Below are 24,337 nucleotides of genomic sequence, written 5' to 3' on the forward strand. Positions count from 1 at the left end.
TGTGTTCCTCATTATTTTTCATTCATTTGCAAGACAATACAGTATTAAGACAGGCCACAGGCAGCTCTTAGATATTGGCCTGCGACCAGTAAAAATGTATACAACCATTTAAATCCTGCAGCAGCCGTGATTAAAATGATTATATTCTGTATATTTTTTTATTAACCTCATTATGCTTTAAATCTATAGTATTGAAGGCTTTATATAGAGGCAACTAAAGGACAGAGTTGCTCCTTTCAACGTGTTGGCATTGTGCAAATACTACAATATACAAAATAAACCCTGCATATGAAAAATGAGAGATGTCTAAAGACGGGAATGAGGACATATGACAATGGCATCTTATAAAATTGATGAGGGATATATAATTTATTTTCTATTGGGAAGTCTTCTTGAGCAAGATGACTTTCCATGTTACAGTTGTTTTTATGTTAACCTGCTTTTAACGTACCTTTCCACAAATAAACTTAGTTTGAGAAAAACATTTATTTCCTATGCAAACGCTAATCAAATGTCACAAATACAAATGAGAAAGGACAACAGAAAACACGGAAGGAATGCCTTATTAAATCAAAATTGCCCAATAAGAAAGCGTTGTCTTGTTTCTCGTTACAGTAAATACAAAATTAGCACCCCGACATAAATGCATAAAAGCGCTGAGCAGTCTTTTTCGTTGTGGCGACAACATTTTGCTCACAATTCAAGTGAGCAAAGATTAACAACTCTTACATGTCAGGATTCACAACACAGACTCAATTATGTGAAAAGCACACAAAAGCACATACAGCAGTGCTACTATTCCTTCTGTTGTTGCCATGGCGTTTTCACACATTTTATAATATACCTAAGTAATACATGTGAGGCATGTATATTTGGAAATATGAAAACAGCCTAAAAGAAAAGTGGTCCAGCAACCATCCATCTCAGGGCAATATTCAGCTCAACGCCTCTATTTATACAGTACATCTATGATCTCTCCAAAAGTACACTGGTGAAGATAAAATCTATGAAAAGGGAAGTCGTAAATTTCGCACAGAAACTACTTGGCTCCTACTCCAGGCACCTGCTTTTCTTCAGCGAAACACTTTATATCCTCCCCTATGAGGACCCCAATTTGAATTGATTTACATGCTCAAATTCTAATTAATTCTGTTGTCAGACTCCTTGACAAAGTGAGGAGTCTGACTAACTCCAATTAACACCTCCTAACAAGGTAGAGTGCTTGATTGCCCCGGCCTCTCAGGAAAGCTGTAAGAAAAAGGCTCTTGGGTGAGGGGGGAGGTTTGGGCCTGGAGAATAAAAATGTTTTCACTCATGCCTGTCAGCAAATTGTATTTCAGCGCATCTGATGATGTTTTTCTTCTCCTTTTCATGACTTGACCTCTGTTGATAATTTGTTCTGACGTGGAGAACAGCTGTCAAGATTAGAAGTGGACAACCATGGCAGCCACACTCACTGTAAAAAATAGCTACAGAGATGTGTGACAATCGAGGAGAGGTACACCTCTGGAAATAGCAGTTAAGTGTCTGTTAGTTTGTGTCTCCAAAATAACTTATTGGACCCTGTCAAGTCAAAGCAGTCTTAATGCGATATTTCCATTGTTTTTGAAGATAATTCTTTATGGCTTTGGCTGTAGGTTTGGGGTCTTTATGAAGCCTGCAGAATGAATTTGGGCATGATCAAACATCTTCCTGATGGTCTATTGTAACGCACGGAGACATTTGGACAGTAGTATACATCCTCCATAGGGTGCAACTTCTGCTGCTAATACCACATCATCTTGTTTAACTGTATTGTCAAAGATATGCTGATTTTGGGTACTGTGAGCATTATCTCTGTCATCACTCCTTTGCAATAAAACCTCCCATCCATGAAGTAGCACCTAGAAAAGCAGCAGGGTTTACATTACACATAAAAAAGGGATATTCTATCTTGAATTTAAAGCAGAAAATACGATCCTCTGTATTCTCTGTATATATGCAAACTGAGTTCTATAAAACATTGGAACACTGTGTAATAAATAAAAAAGTAATCAGTTATTTGCAGATGAACATAGTAATATATTAAATGTTTAAAGTGAGACATTTCCAGGTATAAAAACTTTAAGAACTTGAGCATGATGGCAGCAACATGTTGGGACAGGGTCATACTCACCACTGTGTATCATCCCCTCTTCTTTCATACTGTCCATAAATGTCAAGGGAAACTGAGGAGATTGATTATATCATGAACTATAGATGCTGGATTATTCGAAGTCTTACTATTATGAAATTGCTCTACAATTTGTGAAAAATTTTTTTTGAAGATTGCTGGACCTCGGCTCATCTTTATTTCTGAGAGACTCTGCCTCTCTAAGGTGCTTTTTAAAAGATTCCCAATAATCTTATGGACGTGTTGTCAGTTAACGTAATTAGAATATGTTCATTGTCGTTTGTTGCCCCAGTCTTTACCTCTTTTGACATGTGTTGCCACCATCAAATATTTTTCTATGAATTAGCTTTTTTTCCCTCTCTATGTTCTATTGTGAATACATTTATTCTTTACGAGACTTACAAGTTATTGAATTTTGTTTATATTTACTTTACTTATTCACACATCATCTCGACCTCTTTGGAATTGGGGTTGTATTTATCTGACTTTTTCAAAGCTTAATGACAGGTGATCTTGAGTGCACCCCACAATTCAAAAAATCAAACAGCAAGTCAATAGACTGTGTCTTTCTCAACCATTCATGCAAGAAGTACTGCAATCAATAGACACCTCGACAGCATGCTTCCAGAAATTCAGCTCATGTTAACTTAAAGGAGATATGCGCATTGGGATGAGACCTGAAGAATTGACTATTGAGCTCTATTGCTGTTAACATTGCTTGCTACAATCTTAACGATTGACTTTAGTTTGTTGTAGTGTCAGCAATACAAGGCCTAGGAGGACAAGCTAATGGTTTGTAGAACACAGACTTTAGTATATTTGTAAAAGTTGAGTTTTCTCTTTCTTCTTTGATGTGTGTATGAATAGTTGCCTGTGTGTGTGCCCTTCCCTCTGGCTGTCCTTTGGTTACCATGTCGAGAGTTCATGTAAGGAGGGCCAGGGAGGCTGTGGAGATATTGTACCCAAGGAGGGCTGACATCTAAACACAGATGTAGGCCTGAGGCTGTTTCCTCACCTTCAGTCACACACTATTACTGCTCTCACTGACTAAATGCAGCCACAGGCAGACGTGTGTCTGGGTCAAGATTTTTTTTTTATATGCCCCTTTTAAAAAGTACATCAGGCACGACTGAGACTGTAGGAATTATGTCTCCTCTTCACACTATATTTTCTCTTTTGATGTGTTGATAAATGTCACCTCTGTTAAATAATTATCAAGCCAGTTAGAATTATGCAGAATTGCTCCTCAGGGACACTATGAGTCTCATGTGGCCACTCCATTGTTTGTGATGCATTCACTCATGATCTTGTTAATCACTTTTATTTTACTAAGATTTGGTATTTAGATATCTGGAGGTTAATGTCATTAGTCTACATGAGTCAGATCCACTTGTTATAATTGTATCTGAAATTATGCACACAGTCTTCTTTCTGATGACTGCATGAGCACTAAGGCCCACAGCAAAGCCAGAAATCACACCCACTGTTTTACATTATCTCATAGCCCAACACAACATAAATTATGGGAACTTACAGGCACCACTGGACGTCATGTGGTTTCTGTTTTATGTATAATGAGCACATGGAGTTTGTATTATTAATTTGAGGTCACAAATAGTCTAAGAATGCTGACAAGTGTTCTTCTTTTAGCTTAGCTCACCCCAGGTGTTTATGTACACAACACGAATGCTATATTTAGTTCAGTACTTCCTTTGGAATGAGTTTCCTCAGCAGTGGATAGGTTGTGTGACCGGACTACAGTACCAGTGTACTGCTCACAGGTCTGCTGGAGTGAGACCCTGGTGTGAGATGAGTCTCAAGTTAGCAAGGCCACAACTGTTTGGAGAATGGCGTTGAGTGTTGGCAGAAAGCATGGAGGTGATAGGAACTGGAGGTGCAGAAGGGCTTCATGTTGGTGCTCTCAGATGGCGTCTGTAGCAAGCAGACAGGGCCTTGATTCACTGGTGCATGGTTAATGTTGGATAGTATCCCGCGGCTAAGCTGCACTTAACAGCACATTGATTTCAAACCCCTGCTTTCCCTCTTGAGGGCAGTGGAACGCACCTCAACAGGCCAGACCCCCCCTCCCCTTCTTTCCCTCTTCCCACCTTCTCCTTCTGATCACCACCACCATTTACCATCTCCACAACTTACCCCTCCCACTACCTACCCATCCCTGTCTCGATTTAGGTACACCATGCTGGTCAATGGTCTCCACTCCTTCCTTTGAGAGTCCCAGAGGAGATGAAGATGGTTCAGGAGCAGAAGGGCTCCCGCAAGACCCTGGTCTTGAGAGCAATGTTTGGGGTAGGGCATGCAGAGGCAGCTGGGCGGAAAAGATCTGTGGTCAAAATCAATGCATTGGCACTTTGATGGAGCGCACCAACAGATTTGGGAATTTCACATTTTCTCCTTTTTCTCTTGGCTTCCTCAAAAAGCCTCACCACTTGAAAAGATAAATAAAAAAATAAAAAACACTAACCCTTCTGGGGAAGGACTCTTAATTTCTGCAGTTTCTTTCACCAAACATGACACTGTCAACATGCATTTTGTGGCTTTCATCTGACATGACAGACTCTGTGACCAATTTAAAACTATAGGGAATAGCTTCTCAATCTCTGCATAGAGTCCAAAAATGAAATAAAAATGATTCAAACAAGCTTTTTCTTTTAACTAGATAGGCCAAACATATTTGAAATCAAGTTTTTTCATTTTTTCACCACAAGTTTAGTTAAGCCTCACTGTTATCTCTTTGCCTTTCCAAAGGGAGGAAAACTTTCTTTCTTTCTCGTTGCCTACCACACCTTACAGTCTGCATCTATTTACGTGAGTCCCTGCACAGGTGGATACCAGTGTGGTGCTTCTTCCACTTTCTTGTCTAACTTCTGACTCATCTCCCAGCTGCATTATACTGATGCATGTTTCAGGAGAAGTACACAGCACACGCCTTTGTGTGCTAATGGGCTCTCAGCATCTTTAAGACTCAGGGTACAATTAAGAGGTGATAGTTTGATCTCCCACCTCGCGGTTCTATTTCTGAGCAGCCGCGTGATTATGTCGGAGGTTGATGGGCGGGTGAGGAATGGGCTCTATTTAAAGGAAGACACCCATGAGCACTTCTGAAAGAACAGATTACTTTGGCTGTTTACACTTGTCTGCGTTCTATCACAGTTATATGGGTATGCAGTTAAGTTTACGACATGATCTTCCAGTGGTTATGTAATTATGCACATGACTGAGGGTGTTTACTGTAATTAAAGCATAAAATAACTCAATTATTTCAGGATGCACTGATTCACATAAGCCTCTTGCTTCCATTATGACAGTTCTAAAGCCCAAAAGTTATTCAAATGTGTCACGCCATACCATAAACCAAAGCTAAAATGATTTTCTTCTGTGGCATTTTTGGATTGTTAAGACAGCCTGTTGACTGTGATTTCATTGTTTCTTTAAAAACAAACATGTAGTTTAGACATATTCATAAAGAATACTTTGGGAGACAACCAAGAGCTCCATCTGAAGTGTGCATAATTTCGAGCAGTCAACTTCTGTCTTGCATGACCACAGACACTTGCTTGATGCAGCATTGCCACCTACTGGTAAAAACAAACCATTACACATTAGCTGTATCAATGTTTCACATGATAAGCACGGTGGTTTTATAAGAGACGGAAAATGATCTGAGATGTTTCAAGGATTTAATTTCAAGTTTTCACAAATACACTAACAGAACTTAAGGCAATTTGATATACTGGTTCGCAGTATTTTTTTGTTGTTCACTGATTTGGAAGTTTGATGAGACACACAACATATCATACTCATTCCTAAGGACAATTTAGAGTCATCAATTAGGCTAACAGCCGGAAGCCGGAGTACCCGTAGAGAACCCACGCATACACAGGGAGGACATGCAGAAATTCACACAGAAAGCAACACAGAAAGGCGGGAATCAGTCCCAGTTCCCATTTGCAATAATTGAACACATCATTGTGAAGGGTGTTATTACTGCTGATCTACACAAGGAAATCTGGGTACATACAGATGTAGCCAGAACAAACTGCAGTCAGTTATCCAAGCCTTGATCCAGTACATCATATGACGTGTTATGTTGATACAAAACAAGGCCCACTGACACAGGGCTCAGATCTGGCATTAATATCTTCGAACAGACAATATCAGCTTCTCCAGTCGCCTGCCAAAAGTCCAGACTTAAATCATAGTTAAAAAAAGAAAAGTCAAGTATTTGTAGAGCAGCATCAAAACCCTGTGGAAACTCAAAGTCAGTTCCAGAAAATACAAATCAAGGAATGAACAGCCTATAGAGATGTTTAGTTCTGACTCTTTAACCTTAAATAACAAATATGGGATTTTTTTTGTGTTCCAGTAAAACAAATATTGTTTTATCTTAATCTATCTTTAAAAACATCTTCCTTAATAACGATTGTGGTGCATTTATTAATTCAATAGCTGTATCTCTGTTATTATCAATCATTATAAAGCTTCTAAGCTGACATGATCAACTCAAATAAGGAAATAATAATAAATAAACAAATAATAAATAATGGTTTTTAACCTGAGTTTGCAGACAATTAAACTGCAGATGTGTACAACAACACATTTTTCTTGCAGACAGTATGAAATGTGTTGGGACATCACCATTGTTGTGCTTTTATAATAATTCTCACATAGAATGTAAATTAATAGAAATATTTGGACTTTATTCATCTATTCTAATTCTGAGCTCAACTTTTAGTGCGTTTCAAAAACAAGAAATAGTGACATCTGTTGGAGTTTAGATGAAGTTGTCAGGACACAGTACCTGGTTCAGACTGAATCACAGATGCGGTTTAAAGGTGTTTAAGAGATTTAATAGATCATGTGACTTTGAGAAAACAGGATTAAACATGTCCTAACCTTTAAACAGCAACTAAGGTCAAACAGTAATGGTCATACACACTTGAGTAAGCCTAAATGGTTTGAATATCTTGGTGCCAGAATTCCACTATGTCTTCTTTATGATTCGCCATACATTTTAAATAGGAGAAAAATGGGGAATGTAGTTAGGCTATTCAAGCTTACACACTGTCTATGAAGCCACACTGTTGTAAATTGTGCAGAATGAGGCATTGACCTGCTAAAATAACCTTTTACCTTTAGAGAAAAAGATGTTGCTTTGAATGCAGCATATGTCTCTCCAAACAACACTTCTCATCGGTACCTTTGTACACAGGTCACTTAGTCTGGGGAATAATGCAACCTCATACCATTCCAGACACTGGCTTTTGCACTTTTCGCTGGGAAAAAAAGTTAGATTACATTAAATGATTATGTTTTGAAAAAAAAACGTTTCTAGAAATGCAGTTTGTACATTCAAAGCATCACAAATTGGTGACTCATGGTAACTATGTTGGAATGCAGTCCAATGGGATATGCTAGTAACATTCCTCAACAACACCTACCATAGGAGTAGCCTTGGGCCTCATCAGTTATCTTGGAATAGTTGGAGCTGCATATCCATAGATCTAAATTATGGCAGTCTGATTAACATTTTCATTCTTTCCTTTGAAAAAAAAGGAAAAGCTAAGTGGTATAACCCCACATTTATAGCTTATTCTGTATCTGCAAGAATTCATTCATGCTGTTTTATATTTTAACAGACAAACAGAAAACAACAAAAAAGACACAATCTTAGTTTGGCTAAATTTTTCCAGTTTATCATTTACAACTAGGTGCTCTGACAGGAATGATAATACCGTTCTAAATGTCATTTGTTCGTGTTCAACACTGCTCAATATCAACTATTATACACTTGCATGACACGCACACTCACTGACACGCGTACACAAAAACGTTTGGGACTCTTTGGGCGTCATAAAGTAAGTCCCACCTTAACAGTAACATCATTAGATTTGATTGGCCGGAAACGTCAGCTATTGAAAGACGATTGGCTGTACACTGCTGTCAATCATATTAGAGGCGTGTCGTTGCCTGTCGTTAGGGGAAGCAGTCGGCTCTCACAGAGCTGTCACCCAGCCGGCTTTCATTGACGATCTGCCGGCACCGGAACACAGAAGGAGGTTTTATGACTGTTTACAGGTGAAATGGACGGACCTTCGGAACAAATGAGGCCCCTCTTGAGAACAGTGAGTACCCGTAGAACATGATTCACCAAGGCTCACCGTTGTAATTACACTGGCTTTTGTCGGTGGTTTGCCGTGCTTGTCAAGCTGCAGCGCAAGTAAATGGGATGCTTGACACAGGGAGGCACTCCAACGACTGCTATTGTTAGCCGGCTTTCTACTCCTGACATGTGGCGTGGGCACAGGTCATTTTCTTGTGACATGTTAAAGTCAGCGTAAGAGTTATTCAAAAATAAATATCGTATACATGCGTTTCTGTGCCCCGCAATTAGTTGCTAAGATAATGTCTTTTTGTTTGTTTTTAGATAGCAGTTGTTAATAAATTAGCCTGACATTAGTCTAGCTAGATATGTTAAAGTCGTTGAATTTGAAGGCGACTCATTAGTTGGCAAGTCTGAACATGAATGTCGGTCCGGTTACTTTTGAGATCTACTAAAACGGTGTTATCATACACACGTGGTAAAGCTGGGCTGCCTCTAAGTGTGGCTGGACATGATGCTTTAACGGTAACCTCCACCAGCTTCAGCGTCTCTTCTCACACTCAAAAGACCCAATCGTCTGTTACTTTGTGATGCGCTCCAGCTCGTGAGTTGATAAGATATGTAGGTACAATTACAGAAACAAAAAACACCTAACTTGCACACCAGTTTTACCCATATAGCAGTGTCTGATAATGGTTATTCTATGTGAGACTCTGCTGCTAGTTGTACTGTGAAAGATCAAGTGTTGTGGTAAAGTAAACAGGAAGTAAATGTATGTTTCTCACGTGGCAAAAAAAATAAAAATAAACACAGTTACCGTAGTGACAGTAAAGTGGCAGATGTTTTTGTGTGGTGGGTTACTGTACAGGAACGTTTTGAATACGGTTTCTGTTGGAATAGACGCCCACATCCTGTCTGTTGGGTGTAACTTACGGTCACAGGATGAGAAGCATCATAGACAGCAGCGTCAACGAGCCCCGAAAAAGAAACTGGTTGCAGTGCTAAGTTTAAAACGTACGCTGACTGTGTGACGTCAGGGGTGGTGTAGAGTTGTCTACTTCCTTTTTTGTGTGTGCGTACTGTTCGTGCACGCATGCATACATGTGCAAGGATGCTTGGAAACTTGATCCCACAATGCTCTAAGGAAAGGGGTCGCTGGATAGTTGTGTGCTTTTCTGTCACGGAATCGGTGCGTTCACTGTGTGACACATGATGACTTCAGGCATTCATTCTGCGTGACGCCAAATAAGGTCATGTGGAAAAGAAAGTACACCCTTTCCTATTCCATTCTGAAGTTTTACATATCAGGACATAGGAGAAAAAAACTTAACCTGGTCTCCAAATGAACAACAAAACTTGACATATTAAGCTGTTTCTCTTTTCATCTAAGAAAAATTTGGCCAACTAAATAGAAGTAGTTGTGTAATACTACACCCCCCCCCCCCCCCCACACACACACACACACTTCCTCCATAAGAATTAGGAGTATAAGTAGCAGCCAGGTGGTGCTAATTGAAAGCACCTGATTAATTCATTATCAGCATATGTAACCACCTCTTTAAAAGCACATGTTTTATCAGGGTGCTTGGCTGGGGCTGCTGCCAAGAGTGGAAAGACGTAATCAATGGGCACAGAGAAGCAATTGTTGCTGCCCATCAATCTGATAGGGGCAGTAGGGCCATTTCCAGAACATTTGGATTATTTCAATGCGGGGAATATTGAATTATTCTCAAATTGAAAACACGTAACGTCTCAGCAAGTTCATCCTAAGGTCGGATCTTGCAGTGTAGAAAGAAATAGCAAAAATCCTTGAGACACATCTCAAGGTGGTCTGTGCGAATGACCAAAGCGGTACAGCGGCAGCTCAAGCAGGACATCTGCTTCAGACTTCACAGGCCTCGATCAGAATGTAAAATGTTAAAGTTCATAATAGCACAATAGGAAAAACAAGACTGAACTAGAGTGAATTGTTGCAGGAGAAAGCCTCTTCTCTCTAAAAACGACACGGCAGCCTGGCTTGGTTTTGCAAAGTTGCATCTGAACAAACCACAAAACTTCTGGAACAATATGCTTTGGTTAGAAAAGACAAAAGTGGGCATGTTTGGCCATAATGCACAGCGGCATGTTCAGCAAAAACTAGACACAGCGTATCAGAACAAAAACTTTAACTGTCAAGCACCCTAGTGATGAGGTGATGACTTGGGCATGTGGCCAGTGAGCCTAAGCACACCGGCAAATCTACAACAGAAGGAAATTATCAAGATGTTGCAATGAGTCCGGCCCGCAACCTAATTGAAATGCTGTAGCAGGACTTCTAATGAGCTATGCATAAAGGAATGCCTGTAAAGCTCAGTAATCTGAAGCAATGCTGTGAAGAGGAGTGGGCCAGAATTCCTTTACAGTGATGTCAGACACTGATGACTTCATATAGAGAATGATTGCTCCAAGTTGTTGCTGCTAAAGGTCGTCCTATAAGCGACTGAATCACTGCTTCTGCAATTTGGCTTGTGTTGTTACCGTGGGTTATTTGAAAAACATATTTATTCATTCACTTTGCCTGAAACAGCTACTGGAAATCGCTGTAATGTTTCTGTTGGACTCTTTTCTTTGTGCTAAGTGCTATACCTGTTGTTTAAATGTCATAACAGTCACGACTGGTGTTCATTTGGATACAAATCTGTCATAAAAAGTCCTCAAGTGTAAATCCAGTTGACGTTTGTCAAGACTCATTGCAAGCACTTAAACAATGACCTCTAGGGTTCTCCTGAGTTGCTGAATTGTATCTTTAAGTATGCAAGGGTCCTTAGTGTAGAGTTGACACAGTTTTCCTTATCAGAGGGTGAGTCTGGTTTTTGGTGCAGACATCTTGTTCTCTCTGGTGTGTTTTGACAGTGCAATCAAGTCAAGTGCTCCACCACACTAAAAGGGCACCAACAGCTCATGAGCTGGAATATCAAAATGAATGCTGAAGTTAAAATAAGTTTGGCTGCTTCACATGTATCATTTCTAAGCAAGTTGTAAATTGAGAGCAATTTTGTGTAAAAATGTCTATATTTGAAGATTTTACATATAATTATGGAAATATCTTTTTCGAAAGTCCACCAGTGCACTTATTAAACTGAGTGAGTTTAGCTTATGTCACCAAATGACCAGTGGACAGAAGTGATTGAAGGTTGTTGACTTCACTTGTCAAATGCGGTGTCCCGAGATGGGAAATTAATTTTCAAATCAGTGAAAAGTCAGTGATGCATCGAGCTGTTTACCATGGAACGACAACAGAACGCCTCACTCTCGACACTCTCAGGTGAAATGTGTGCATCACTGTGACCTTAATTGTTAGTGGTGTGCAATCTAGAGAAACACACAGGTACAGGAACAAAAGGGTATGTGTGGAATCTCCATCAGGTAAAGCAAGCATACCATAAGTCTGCCCTGACTGTGCTCTGTAATCCAAGAGCAAAGCACCCAGTTCACAATTTTCACTGACATATGAAACATGTCATCATCATACCGATCCCTGTTAGACTACATTATTTCTGCTAAAATCAAACTTAAACTAGAATGTGTCAGGGGTTATTATTCAAATTGATGAAATAGTTTCCAGGCATTTAAACGGGTAAAGAAATGCACAAATGCAATGTATTGAACATCCTTTAAAGTGTTCATGTCAATCTTTTGTTGTCTTTGTGTTATTGTTGGCGCAGCCGTGGCTGAACAATTATGGAGAGCAAGCTTTGCATCGTGTATTTAGATTCTAATAGAAATCAGAAGCACCGTATTTGTGGTTTAGTGAATGAGGAACACACACAAAGTGTTTTATGGAACTGCGACGTGATTAAAAAGGTGCTATATCACAATTTGTATGTTTAGGGGAATTTTAATGGTTTGGCCTAATAATTAGTATTAATTATTTAGTCTATTAATCAACAATATTAACCTGACTTTAAATTGTTAGCTTTCGTTGAATTTGAACAAAAGTACCTTAGTTTACATCCAGCCAGTGGGAGTTTCATCACTTGTATTGGCTCAGCACTTACTTAGACTGGCTGTAATTGCATTGAATAAGCCTGTGTAATGGGCTTAGTTCTCTGTTGAACTCTCACAATGATGTTCTATGAAGAATGCATTCCCGTACGCTAACTGGTATAACATAGGGCCTCTTTGTGTATTTTGCACCAAATCTTTCTTTCAGTATTTGTTTTTTCAGGAAGAAGGGTGGGATAAGACTGTACCATAAGCTGCTAAATTGCAAGCACTCATTTAATAGGAAATGACGAGGAATTAGAAATAGAAATAGACTTGGGTGTATGTGTGTCCATAGTTTTTAATATAGGCGTTCAGTATTTTTCCATCCATCCATTTTCTAAACCTGCTTGATCCAATTTAGGGTTGCGGGGGTGGGTACACCTTAGACAGGTCGCTAGTCCATTGCGGGGCCAACACAGAACCAAGCAAGACAAACAACCAAGCACATGCCCACTCACTTCTACAGTCAATTCCAATCACCTATTAACCCAACATGCATGTTTTTGCATGGTGAGAGGAGGCCAGGTTACCCAGAGAGAGCCCACGCATGCACGGAGAGAACATGCAACCTCCACACAGAAAGAAAAGACTCCAGCTGGGATTCAGTCCAGGAACTTCCTTGCTGTGAGGCGACGGTGCTAACCACCACACCACTGTGTAGCCCTGTGTTTATTTTCTGTTAGTTTTTTTTCTGTGCCTCCCACAGTTCCACATTTCTATTAATTTACTGCAGGAAGCTTCTCTGAAGAACTGCAGCCTTCCACAAGATAGATACAGCCAAACAACTGATGAGTTACCTCATTTCAATCTATGCCAGGTCAGAGTTGTTTCCGGTACCCCGATGTGCATCAAGTCTTCTTTGAAATGGGCAAAAATGGTGATTTAAAATTGGCAATGGAAACCCAGATAGTGTTGCTCCTTTCAGCCGAGTTTAGACTGCAAGATTTTCTGTGTTGTTGGGTCGTTGTAATATGCACATTACAGTTTTGAATTTTTGTGGGTTCGCAGTACACAAGTGATCTGCAACAGACTTGACACTCGACTTGTCTGTCTGGTTTCCATTAAGCAGCTCCAGCAGTCATGCTGATAAATCTCTGTCTCGCCTTTAATGTTCCTATATATAACAAGTAGCTCCTAGTGACTTAATCGCTTTTGCTGGTTGTTGCAGAGAACTGGCAGCTTCTCGCCACTGCTTCTCTCCTGAGAGGCTGTTATTTCGTCAGTTCAGCAAAGATGACTCTTGTGACGTTGTCGGGTAGTGGCAAGAGGGCCAGAGTTAGCACTTTGATTAATATGGAGCAGCAAAGAAAGATACTAAGGCCAGTATTTTGGAACCCTTTAGATTCTATAATGTTATGGGAAACAAAGAAGTGCACATGACTCTTTATATTTATGATAGCGGCTAATGTCCACCACCTCATTTTAATAATGTAAGGTGTAGCTCAGCTTTACAAAGATACAAAGGTAAAGCTGGAGGAACCTTTTAATTGGAGCACTGCCTTTTCTTGCTGAAGGAGAAAATCTAGACATTCAAACCAAAGTTATGGCAGATATTGCAGCACTTGAAGTAACTGCTTCATACATATTTTTAAGACATATGACAAAAAGAAGTATGTTTGGCATACATTTCATGCATTTGAAATGATATGACTTTATAAAATGTCTCTTCGGTGTAAAGTTGCATGCATTTGCCCCGGTAATGGAGGGAATCTTCTACAAAAATAATTTTTTGGTGGCAGTTAAGTAAGATATTCAACGCTCTATTTGTTAATTACTTTCACAAAGGATATAACGTGTAGTTTTTTGTTTTTTTTAATGAGGAACCTGTCCTGCTATGGATGGACACCTGTCCCTTACACAGCCGTGTCACAAAATCACAAAATGACTGAGAATCTATTAAATAAAGTCATTACACCAAGGCTGAAAGAAATGGACTAATACATTTCAACCAGATTGTATGATAATTAGAAATGAACAGCACAACTGCATGGGTACTTTGTCTACAGAAAGGATGAAACGCATCAATTCTGTTACGCTGTAATGGGGTTGGAATGGGAGCCAGGCTTTGTGGAGGATAAATGGGATGATTAATGGGTCTAAGACATTGAGAAGTTAACCTTTGTTCTCAAAACCGTGTTTTCTTTCTTTATCAGGGGCAGAAATCACAGCATGACGTAATGTATGGTTGTTTAGAGTCAAAGCAATTAAGTGACAGAAAATTAGAATACAATGATTCAAACTGCTGATTTTAATGGCTTTAAAGGAAAAAAACTCTTTATTTAGTCATGGTTTTAAAGTTTGAGGATTTGTTGATTGATTTTTCTTTTCTGTATCCTTACACTGAATCTCTTTTGTTTTGGGCTGCAGGTTTACAAAACGCGGTGCTTGATATATAATATTTTTTTCTTTAAACCACGCACATACAAAATGGCAGCGTGACGACAAGACATTTCATCTCCGTTTCATTCGATCTCATGTTACTCCATTAAGTTTGCAGAATGCCTCAGCCGTGTGTTGGTGCTGCCATTAGATGTCACTCTCTCTGCTGAATTATAAGCACACTTTATGTCCTGATGAAAATGTATATCTTAGTTTGTTTTGTTTTTTTTCCACCTTTGCATTCTTGGGTTTGCGATTAGTGTAGTTGGCGCTCACAGTGACTCTCTCTATCTCTCTCTATATATAAATATAGATAATGTGTCCACATAATATCTGTGACAAGGATCCGCAGAGTATTCTTGAATTAAGAAAAAGACTCTTTAATTACTGCTCAGGTTTCAGAAAGATGTTCTTTTGCCCGTCTCTTATGAAAGCGCTTGTTGTTGACCGTACAAAGAACTATAGTTCGTTTGCTTCCTATTGCTGCTCGATGAAAGACGAGTACAACCTTGAAGCTATGATAAGGATTGTGAATGTCAAAGTCAAAGGCTTTTTGGAATCTTAATGAATACACGGGAATCTGTCCTTTTCAATTCATTGCACCCTGTGAGGAATGCCGATCCCACACGTGTGCCTGTTTCTATTTATCTGTGCTGGGGGTGGGTCTTCATTTGTGACCTGAATACCTTCGCGGCTAAGAATCTGTATGTCCTCCAAATGTGTATGTGAGTCCTCCATGTGGCGGCGTGCATGTGTGTGTGTTTTTAGGCTCTTGGCTGGGTGAATAAAATATTCATGGCGGCATGGAGGGATTGGCTGCTGTGCAAAGAGCGGGCTGACGGGGTAGAGCAGAGCACTCTGTGTTCTGAAGCAGCTCTCTCCCTCCCTCCTGCCCTCCCTTTGTATAAAGAGACGAGAGGAAAGGGGGAACAGACGAGTGTGACACTGTCGTTATCAAGCCTTTGCTTGCACATCCCCATCACAACATAGATAACTGCCAGGGAAAAGGAACTGGTGAACCTCCCCCCAGCCTTTGCTTAGCGGATGTTTTAGTCTAAATGGATGAACAGAGCGAGGGGGAACATGTGCTCAAGGTATGTCTGGTCTGTGTTTTGTGCCTGTGGTCGTCTGCACTTGAGCAGGATCCATCGGCTCTGTGTGTGCATGAATGCTCTCTGTTTGTGTATATAATGGTTTGTGTTCTTGTACAGTAGAGTGTTGGTGAATGGGGCAGGTGGTCAGTTCATTCTACTAGAATTAAATGGGCAGAGGTGTGAGGATGAGGATAGAGGGGCTACGTTGCTGTTACCTGCTGGACATTGGCTTTGGAAATTGAAAGATTTGCTTTATGTTCTTTAATGACCCAAAACAGCACGAGCTGCAGAAAACCGTTAGACACCGTTATGGCTGCTTGAAGGAGCGGGACAAGGAGACTGGGAGGGATGGGAGAAAAGAAAAAAACATGACAGAGAAAGGCGGTGGGAAAATGGCTCTGCCAAGGTATCCAAATTTGATTGAGTGTACCACTTACTGAAATAATGTTTTTAAACTAAAATTTAATGACTGAAATGCATGTTTTTATTCAACTGCCAAACTAGTTACAGTGAGTACGAAAGGACTGTTTGAATCAGATGCAGATATAGAGAGAGAGAGAGAGGTAAACATTTGTCAGATAGAGAGGATACAGTCGCTGGTTTTGTGCTATTCTGCATGTTTTGGAGTTTAAATTACACCAACAACTGCTGTCAAAATATCTTCCAGGGTCTTGAATAAGATAATTGAACCTCAAATCTCTGGTACATGATATTTGGTACAGGAGCAAGTTTCTGTGACCTGCTCAAAGGTGATGAAGCTCCAGAGTGCTTAATAATTCAGTGGCTACTCAGCAAAAGTCAGCATTACTTAGCTAGCTTATTATTCATAGTCTCTATATCTGTGTTTACTTCAGTTTCACTTAACACAGGGCAGTTTTGATTCTGGCAAAAAAATATTAATATGAACATTAAGAGTATTAGATTAGAATTATTTAAAACAGTAACTTACTTACTACTTTTGAAAGCTGAACTTTTCATGCTGTAAAAAATGTATTGCAGTGGATTTCTTTTCTGACTTTCGATAAAGACAAGTGTGGCAGCCTGGTGGGGAGTGAGTTTGGACTTTTAGGAAAGAGCACAGATCTTCAGGAGCCAGTTAATCTTATTTTGTTTTCAGTTAAAACTGTGGCTTTCACAATGTCAGAGATCCAAAGATCCATTAGACAATAAGTGAGCCGTCACTTTTACGCAGTTTAAAGGGATTAGATTAAAGGGAAGATGGCCAGGAAGAAAGACCCTGTCATTTTGGCGAGGGCCAGAGTGTTATTATTAGAAAACTGTGACTGATGCAAACCAAGCTTGTGAGGTGCCTCTCTGTCAATAGTGGTGGCTATATTTTGATAGTGATAGAAGTCCTGGTGCCAGACACACTGGGCACCTTTAGAGTCTAAATCTGATGCCACATGGAAGAGAAACAGCATATTATACAGCACTCTGTGCTTACTTACATTTATTTATAATGAAAAAACATGTAAAGGCCCCCTCTGATTTGAAAGAATAAATAAATAATTGCGTTTTTTTAACACGATGGTGGTTAGGGCTGTCGTCTCACAGCGGGTTCCTGGTTCAAATCCCAGCTGGGGCCTTTCTGTGTGAAGTTTGCATGTTCTCCCTGTGTATGCGTGGGGTCGGCTCCCTCCCACCCAACAAAAGCACGCATGTCTGGTTGATTGGTGATTCTAAATTGTCCCGAGGAGTGAGTGTGAGTGTGCATGGTTGTTTGTTTCATTTTGTTTCATTGTGGCTCTGCGGTGGACTGGTGACCCATCCAGGGTGCCCCCCGCCTCCTGCCCAATGACAGCTGCGATAGGCTACCTCTAAACACTACCTACTGTCATGCAAAGGTCAGACGATGTTCTGCGTAGAAGAATGTTGATAGTGAGTACTTGAAGGGTGGGGGTCTATCAAAAAAAAGAAGGGGATTCAGTTTATTAGGAGATATTGAAGAGATATGTATGGTGTGTCTCCTTAAAAATGCCAGAGATGCCAGGGGTCTGCAGTCTTTTGTTCTTTTTTTTCTTTTTTTGTACCCCAAAACAGCTGGGTTTTTACAGTCCAATGCTGTTCCAGCCATTAATCTGGGTGATGCCACAAGTACGTTGCTCGTCTGTTTATTTTTTTTTAATGTGTTTTTGCTCTGCGGGTCTCTTGGTAGGGCTGCTTACCAGAGTTGCTTGCTGCATTTTGCGGAGAGCAATCCTCGTAAGAAGCCCCGGCTTGGTAGAAATAAAAGAGATCAGTTTTTAATGGAATGATAACTAACTAACATTTGAATTAATGATCAGTGATTAAAACTATTACCTGAACAAGGTGGATATAAAGTATAGGTACCCGATTATCCTTCGAACACAATGTAATCTATTAATTCTTTTTAGGATTTTAACATTAGGCTTAGAATGTTAGCATTTAATCCAATCTGAATCCACTTTATAGAGGTTGATGACGCTGTCATGCAGACCTTCATTTTAAATTTTGAAAAGTCAGTTTGGGTCCTTTTTTGCTGTCACTCTCAGTATTATCGGTAGTTATTTATTATAAATGGAAAAGTTATGGGCCAGTGAAATTTTCAGTTCACCTGTCTGTCATCTTTTCCAGTCTGCGTGTGCATGGGAGTGTTACTGTGCAACACAGACATGGTGACAGCCATGTTGAGGCTGTATTTGTGATGTCATTTAATCAAAAAAGGACTTCACAGCTGGAGGGATGGATTGCTCCTATTACTGAGGGTTTTCACCATTTCCTGAACAACTGAAAGCAAATTCACTTCTTCTGAATTTGACATGATAAGCTGATGGCTTAATGACACAATGTTCCTCACTTTCGGTGTTGTCTTCTGGCTTTTTCCTCAATAGTTTGCAGAGATGGTGCAAATCTCACAAAAGTTACGTTTTATTTCTGCCTATCACTGCTTAAGGGTCTATTGATTAGCCACATATGATATATACTGTCCTCTTAGGTTTCAATGTTTTGACTCATCAGTGTATTCACTATTTATATCACTTGGCTAGCAGCCATTTTTAATCACTGTTTTGTGTTTCTGTTGTTTTGTTTTCAGCCATAATTGGTAAAGAAGTGTCAGCATTCTCATTTGAAAAGTATAGTTTCGTATTTGGTAATGTCAGACAGAGATGAGATTTCAAGGGATCGATATCCAGTGTGTAACACATTTTTAAAATCACTCTATTGATTGGATCAGGTCCCGGAAGTCAAACGTTGGCAAACAACAGAGATTGGTGGGACCCTGCTGGCTTGTGGGGTGGCTGGTTGTTAATTTCAGTGTCTGGCTGGCTGCTTAGGTTAATATACATCTTGTTAATGACTTGTGAAATTACTTTGGTGGCAGCTGTAGCTCAGGAGGAACAGCAGTCATGTTGCCTCTGATGTGTTCATTGTCTGATCAGTGTGTGTGTGATGAGGTTGACCTGAGCATGACCTCAGGCTACCATGGCTCAGCTGGTAAAGCGTCTTCCAACCGGAAGGTCGGTGGTTCAATCCCCAGTGTGCCCCCTCCTGTTAAAGTCCTTGGGCAAGACATAGATATGTCCCAGATATGTTCGTCAGTGTGTGAGATTAAAGTGTTGCATACTGTATACAGGCAAGCTTCTTTATAAATGGGTGAATAAGTAACACATGTTAAACACTTTGTGGAACCTAAGATCAGGAAAAACCATGGAAATATGTGTTTGTTACAGTAGTTTTTACTTTTGCTCCCGACTGATTTAGTCTTGTTTGATGATACACTGAGTTCCTCTAAGTTATGAACTGCTAATGAGACGAAAGAGACAATATTATGTTTTTTATAAGCAAAGATTGAAAATGATATTCTTCTTTACTATCTCCTGAAAGCATTACATTTCAATGTACTATTTGCCAGCTTACAAATATAGTTGCATGTTATGATCTTAACTTGATAACAGTTCACATACTTAAATATATTTTCCACAACATGGCATGTTTAGGTCGTGTTTTTCCTGGTAAATCTTATTGTAGATTCAAATCGTAGATTCACATAGAGCTTTCTTGCTTAGAGAATGGACACAATGGAACTGTAAATCCTCACTCGTGCATAAACACATTTCTAATTTTACCACCTAAGCTAGAAGTAATCCTCATATTCACCCACTCTTACAGTAACAATTGCATTAACCTTTAACTCTTCAGGGATATGTCATGAAAACTATAGTGCGTAGAGCAAATTTCTCTCTGGCTTGTTATAAGGACATTAAAAAGGACATATTATACCAGTCTGTCTGTTAATAGCTTTATTAATTATAGAGCTTTACCAACACTATGAACACCATCTGTATGAAATATTCACTTGATATGACTGTGTAGAAGGCACCAGATAAAACCTGATGTTTTGGGGATTTTTTTAAGCTTCTATAACTATCTTAGCCTAAATGCCTTAAAGTGACCTACCGTAAATTCCGGACTATAGAGCGCACCTGAATATAAGCCGCACCCTCTAATTTTTAAAAGAAAATCCATTTTGAACTTGTATAGGCCGCACCGGATTATAAACCGCGAGTGTCCACATTGTAATATGAGATATTTACACAGAAAGATGAGGATTTTTATACTTTTGATAAATGTGGTAAACCAGGGCTCTCAAGTCTCACGCTCATTGCGTGAGACGCATTTCAAGAAGTTCTCACGCTCACACGCCACACATGGTATTTCTCACGCTGAAAAAAAGTATTAAAAATAATTCTCTGGCGTGCCGCTATTGCTATGGAAACAGTATGAAACAAGCACGTCTCCCACAGTAACACTAACAACAACACTAATAATAATATAAGTAGTCAAAGACCTGTCCACAATATGCATTTCTTTGTTTGTTTTCCATGTTGAGGGTGAGTACAAATGACCGATTTACAATAATTTAGTAGTGTAAGTGTGTTTGATTTATGTACAATTTCATTGGACCACTAGGACCTCTTTGTTCATTTTATTGGTCTGATGTTATGAGGCAAAATGTTTTTGCCGGCATGAAAAAAAAGAAAAAAAAACTCAAGCCTGGGAAAAAAGTAGCGGCTTATAGTCCGGAATTTACGGTAATTGTTATTTTCTAACTGCACAGTTGACTCTTGTATTGTTGTTGTGCAGTGCCACAGGTCAGTTAGCAGGGCTAATCGGGTATCATACTCAGAGCTTTCAGTTCTTATGAACTCATGTTGGAGCTGGTTGTGTTTCCAGTTGACACAGAGATTTCTAGTAACCTACATTGCTAAACCTTTATTTAGTAGGAGGGAAGAATGTGGTTCATGTTTAAGGTTCTAACTCTTATTCTTTCTCTGTTTTATTATGTCTGGGTCTCTATGGAGTATTTCTTACTTACTTTGGTGCCAATTTCACTTGCTGCTTTAAATCAGTGATGTATATAAAATAGACCTCATAGAACCACTATTTTCAACGACGTGAGGAATATTTTTACTGACTGGAGTCACACAGGAGTAAACATAAGGCAAGGCACTAGATAGGCTGACTTTTTATGCGCAGAAGCAGCCAGAGACACATCTGCCTTCTGTCGACAGCCTTGTATTCATGCCGGCTTTTCTTAGTCAGCTGGCAATTCCTCTCTCCTACAAACCCTCCCCACTGATGCTGGCAAATTACTGCCCACAAAGCACAGCTGTGGTCGAGCTACAGGAGTGATCTCCTTGCCTGAGGACAGTGGAAGATAGACTGGGGTTTATTTTTGACAGAGCTATTCGACAGGTTGCATCATGTGTCCTTAGATTATACCAAGCAACAGGGGGTCGAGGGCACCACAGATTTTAATGTTAGCTTATACCTAACTGAATTGGCATGAGGAAAATGTGCATAGAATGCATTAATCAGGACTTCAGCATGTCGGCAGGTGTTCATACAGTGATATTAACAGATTTTGTTAAGCAGCGTTTTAAGAAGCTTAATAATAAAGCAACTTTTATAAAGCAGAACTAGCTTATCACCAGCTTTTCAGGCCTCACTTGTAAGATCCAGTATTAGTTCGGCTCCTTTTTCCTTTTAACAGTTGTAGTGTACAATGCCTTGTCTAGCATGACTCAATATTTTGATTCTTAATTGATTTCTTATCCAAAATTAGTACATGTTTACTGTGATATTGTGTGGACTTAGGAGCTGGGGGCTAAAATTCAGGTTTGCCTGATTAATTGCAGCCACAGTTAGCCCTGCCTCTTGATCATAAATTATCATCATCAGCCAGTGCACTTTTAATCACCCTTTGCACTGCGCTGAGGCTGGCAAACTGCTCTGCTTCCTAAGCTAAATAGTGCTCCTCCACATCAAGGCGCTCTCAGTTCAGAGATGTTCATTATCATGTAAATCTGCCAGCGACTGAGAAACCCACACACAAACATGCAAACTTACAAGTGCAAACACAGTCACAGATGGCATCACTCATTGTATGAGGGGGACAAACAAGCAATGAGTATGATGATGATAATGTGTGAAAATTTGAATGTCATTGATAACATTAATGAAACTGGGCAAGCAGGAGATGAGAACTGTATACATGCTTTCCATTCAAATGAAATTGCAGTCAGTAGAGGTGACTGGCATGTTGAGGGACACGAGGCCCTGACATCATTACAGTGTCATGTATCCCTCTAGCAGGTGGCCAAAATCACCTTTTGTTTCCATTCTTTCCTGCTTGGCAGCAGCGCCTCTAATGCATATGAAGTTTATGGTCTAAAAAAAGCTTTGACTGGGTTCACTTCATTATGTTTAGCTAAGAAGGCAACTCTTTATGGAGTCAAGCCTGTGTCTTTATGCTGCATGAGTCCCATAGTCTTTGTGTTCTTAGAAATAAGATGGAAGTGTTAAGATTACTGGAGCTGCAAATACTGGGCTCAAAAAGAGTGGGTCTGCAGTGTGTCACCGGGGTATTGGTTTATGCTAGTGGCTTTGATCATGTGTCACAGCTGTGAACTGTGTTTTTGTTGGACACACATGAGCCACTACAAACCCAAAACTTTTGTTTTGGCCTCACATTTAGTGATAATTGCATTCTATACTCTCATAGGATTCTTAAATGTACTCTCTGACACGGGGGCAGGGATTCAGATGACTACCAAACCAATGAGGGTTATGGTTTCTGTAACTGTGTGTGTGAGTTTACGTTTTCAATGCTTTCAAGGGCTGGTTTGGTTTTATGATTGAAAATGCTCCAGTTTGATGCTTGAGGGATTTGTGTCCTCGAACTGAAGAACGTGTGTGTTTGGTTGATGAAATAACTGTTTGGGGGTCTTTGCATTTATCAAAAATATCACTGATATGTGCCTTTGCTGCTACATATCTTAACAACTTTATGGCTCTTCTAAGTCCGTCTTCCCATCTCTAGATGTTTCCATAACAGCAATATTAGGCTAATTATTTTCAAGAAGGTCATAATCTCCTTTTAATGGTGTATTTGTGTATTTGGTGTATTTGGCTTCTGTAAGTTGCTATGAAGCTCAATCTTTATGGCAAGGATCATAAAAATAATTGAATCTATTTTCCAATACAGACTCATTTGTTGTACCACGTAGATGAACGCTCATAAAAAGCAACAACACCTTGTTGCATTGTATAATATTTGAGGTTGTCAGAGGCTTATCTGCTTGAATACAGTATGTCAGTTTTTTTTTCTATTAAGTATTTGTACTTGTAGAGTGAAATGCAAGTTAAAAACAAAAGGACATACTACCAGTTCACCAAACCTGTATGTTATTTCCTCGCATCTTTCATTTTTATTGGACAGATAATGGAATAAATCGTGGCTATAACCCATACAGCAGTTTGATATCCTTTTCTCAGAAAGGCCAACTTCCTACTCCTGGTCAAAGTTTCAATGGAAAGCTCTAAGTGTGAATATGACACATTTTTAGACTTTATTTTAAATCTCTTTTCCTTTTCACATCATTCCTTTCCAGGGTCTAGATGAGGAGGCAATAGTTGACCACGGAAAGAGCAGCTTCTCCACTCACACCAACTATGAGAGAGAAGATTTGGAAAGTAAGTTTAAGACTATCCAGTCCAAAATTCTTCACTAACAGCTGTATGTTTGTTTTGGTGACGACACAAGATTTAAGAAAAAAAAGTCTTTTCTTTATGGTCGTGTCGTCGTCACCCCACCCAAAAAAAATAATTCCTCTTCTAATCATACAATATATTCATTTTACGACACCCCTCCCCTGTACACTCCAGCAAAGCAGGTTTTTCCTCTCTGTCCTATGTCATCTTCTCTTTTTTCCCTCCACTTTACACTGTATCATCGTTTCTGCGTTTGTTAAACCCCACGTATGTCCCTTATGTCTTCCTCTGTGTGTTGCATTTTGGTGTCATTCCTCTGGGTTCTTTCTCAAATCAAAGAGAGATGACTCATCTGTGAAGAATGGATACCGATGGAGTGTGCCTGGGGTGACGGGGCGTTTTCATTTCAGTGCGCAGTTCCTTAGTCGCAGCAACAATAATGAGGGGTGAAAAGGTTTAATACTGCAGTCTGGTCTCCTTCAAGTAGGTTAAAATATCATAGATTATTTATTTTCTATCAGTGATTAAAATGCCCGTTCTTTAGAACTT

The 24,337-nt window shown here is 39.7% G+C and overlaps 1 protein-coding gene across 5 annotated transcripts in view; it reads left to right on the plus strand.

Annotated features, from left to right (window-relative positions):
* The first annotated feature begins 8,159 nt into the window (after positions 1–8,159).
* LOC140275253 (sodium bicarbonate cotransporter 3-like) overlaps positions 8,160–24,337 on the plus strand; it is a 43,146-nt gene continuing 26,968 nt past the window's right edge. For 2 of the 5 annotated variants that reach the window (XM_072370673.1, XM_072370675.1), the window contains exons 1-2: positions 8,160–8,295; positions 23,689–23,770. In XM_072370673.1, coding sequence (XP_072226774.1) covers positions 8,254–8,295; positions 23,689–23,770 — 124 coding nt within the window. In that variant the 5' untranslated portion in view covers positions 8,160–8,253. Of the gene's footprint in view, positions 8,296–15,565; positions 15,773–23,688; positions 23,771–24,337 lie in introns of those variants that run through there. The other 3 variants (XM_072370676.1, XM_072370677.1, XM_072370674.1) reach the window with 2 other exon arrangements.

This window comes from Leuresthes tenuis, unplaced genomic scaffold (assembly GCF_036924035.1).
Source record: "Leuresthes tenuis unplaced genomic scaffold, fLeuTen1.0.hap1 SCAF_18, whole genome shotgun sequence".
NCBI classification, from domain to species: Eukaryota; Metazoa; Chordata; class Actinopteri; order Atheriniformes; family Atherinopsidae; genus Leuresthes; species Leuresthes tenuis.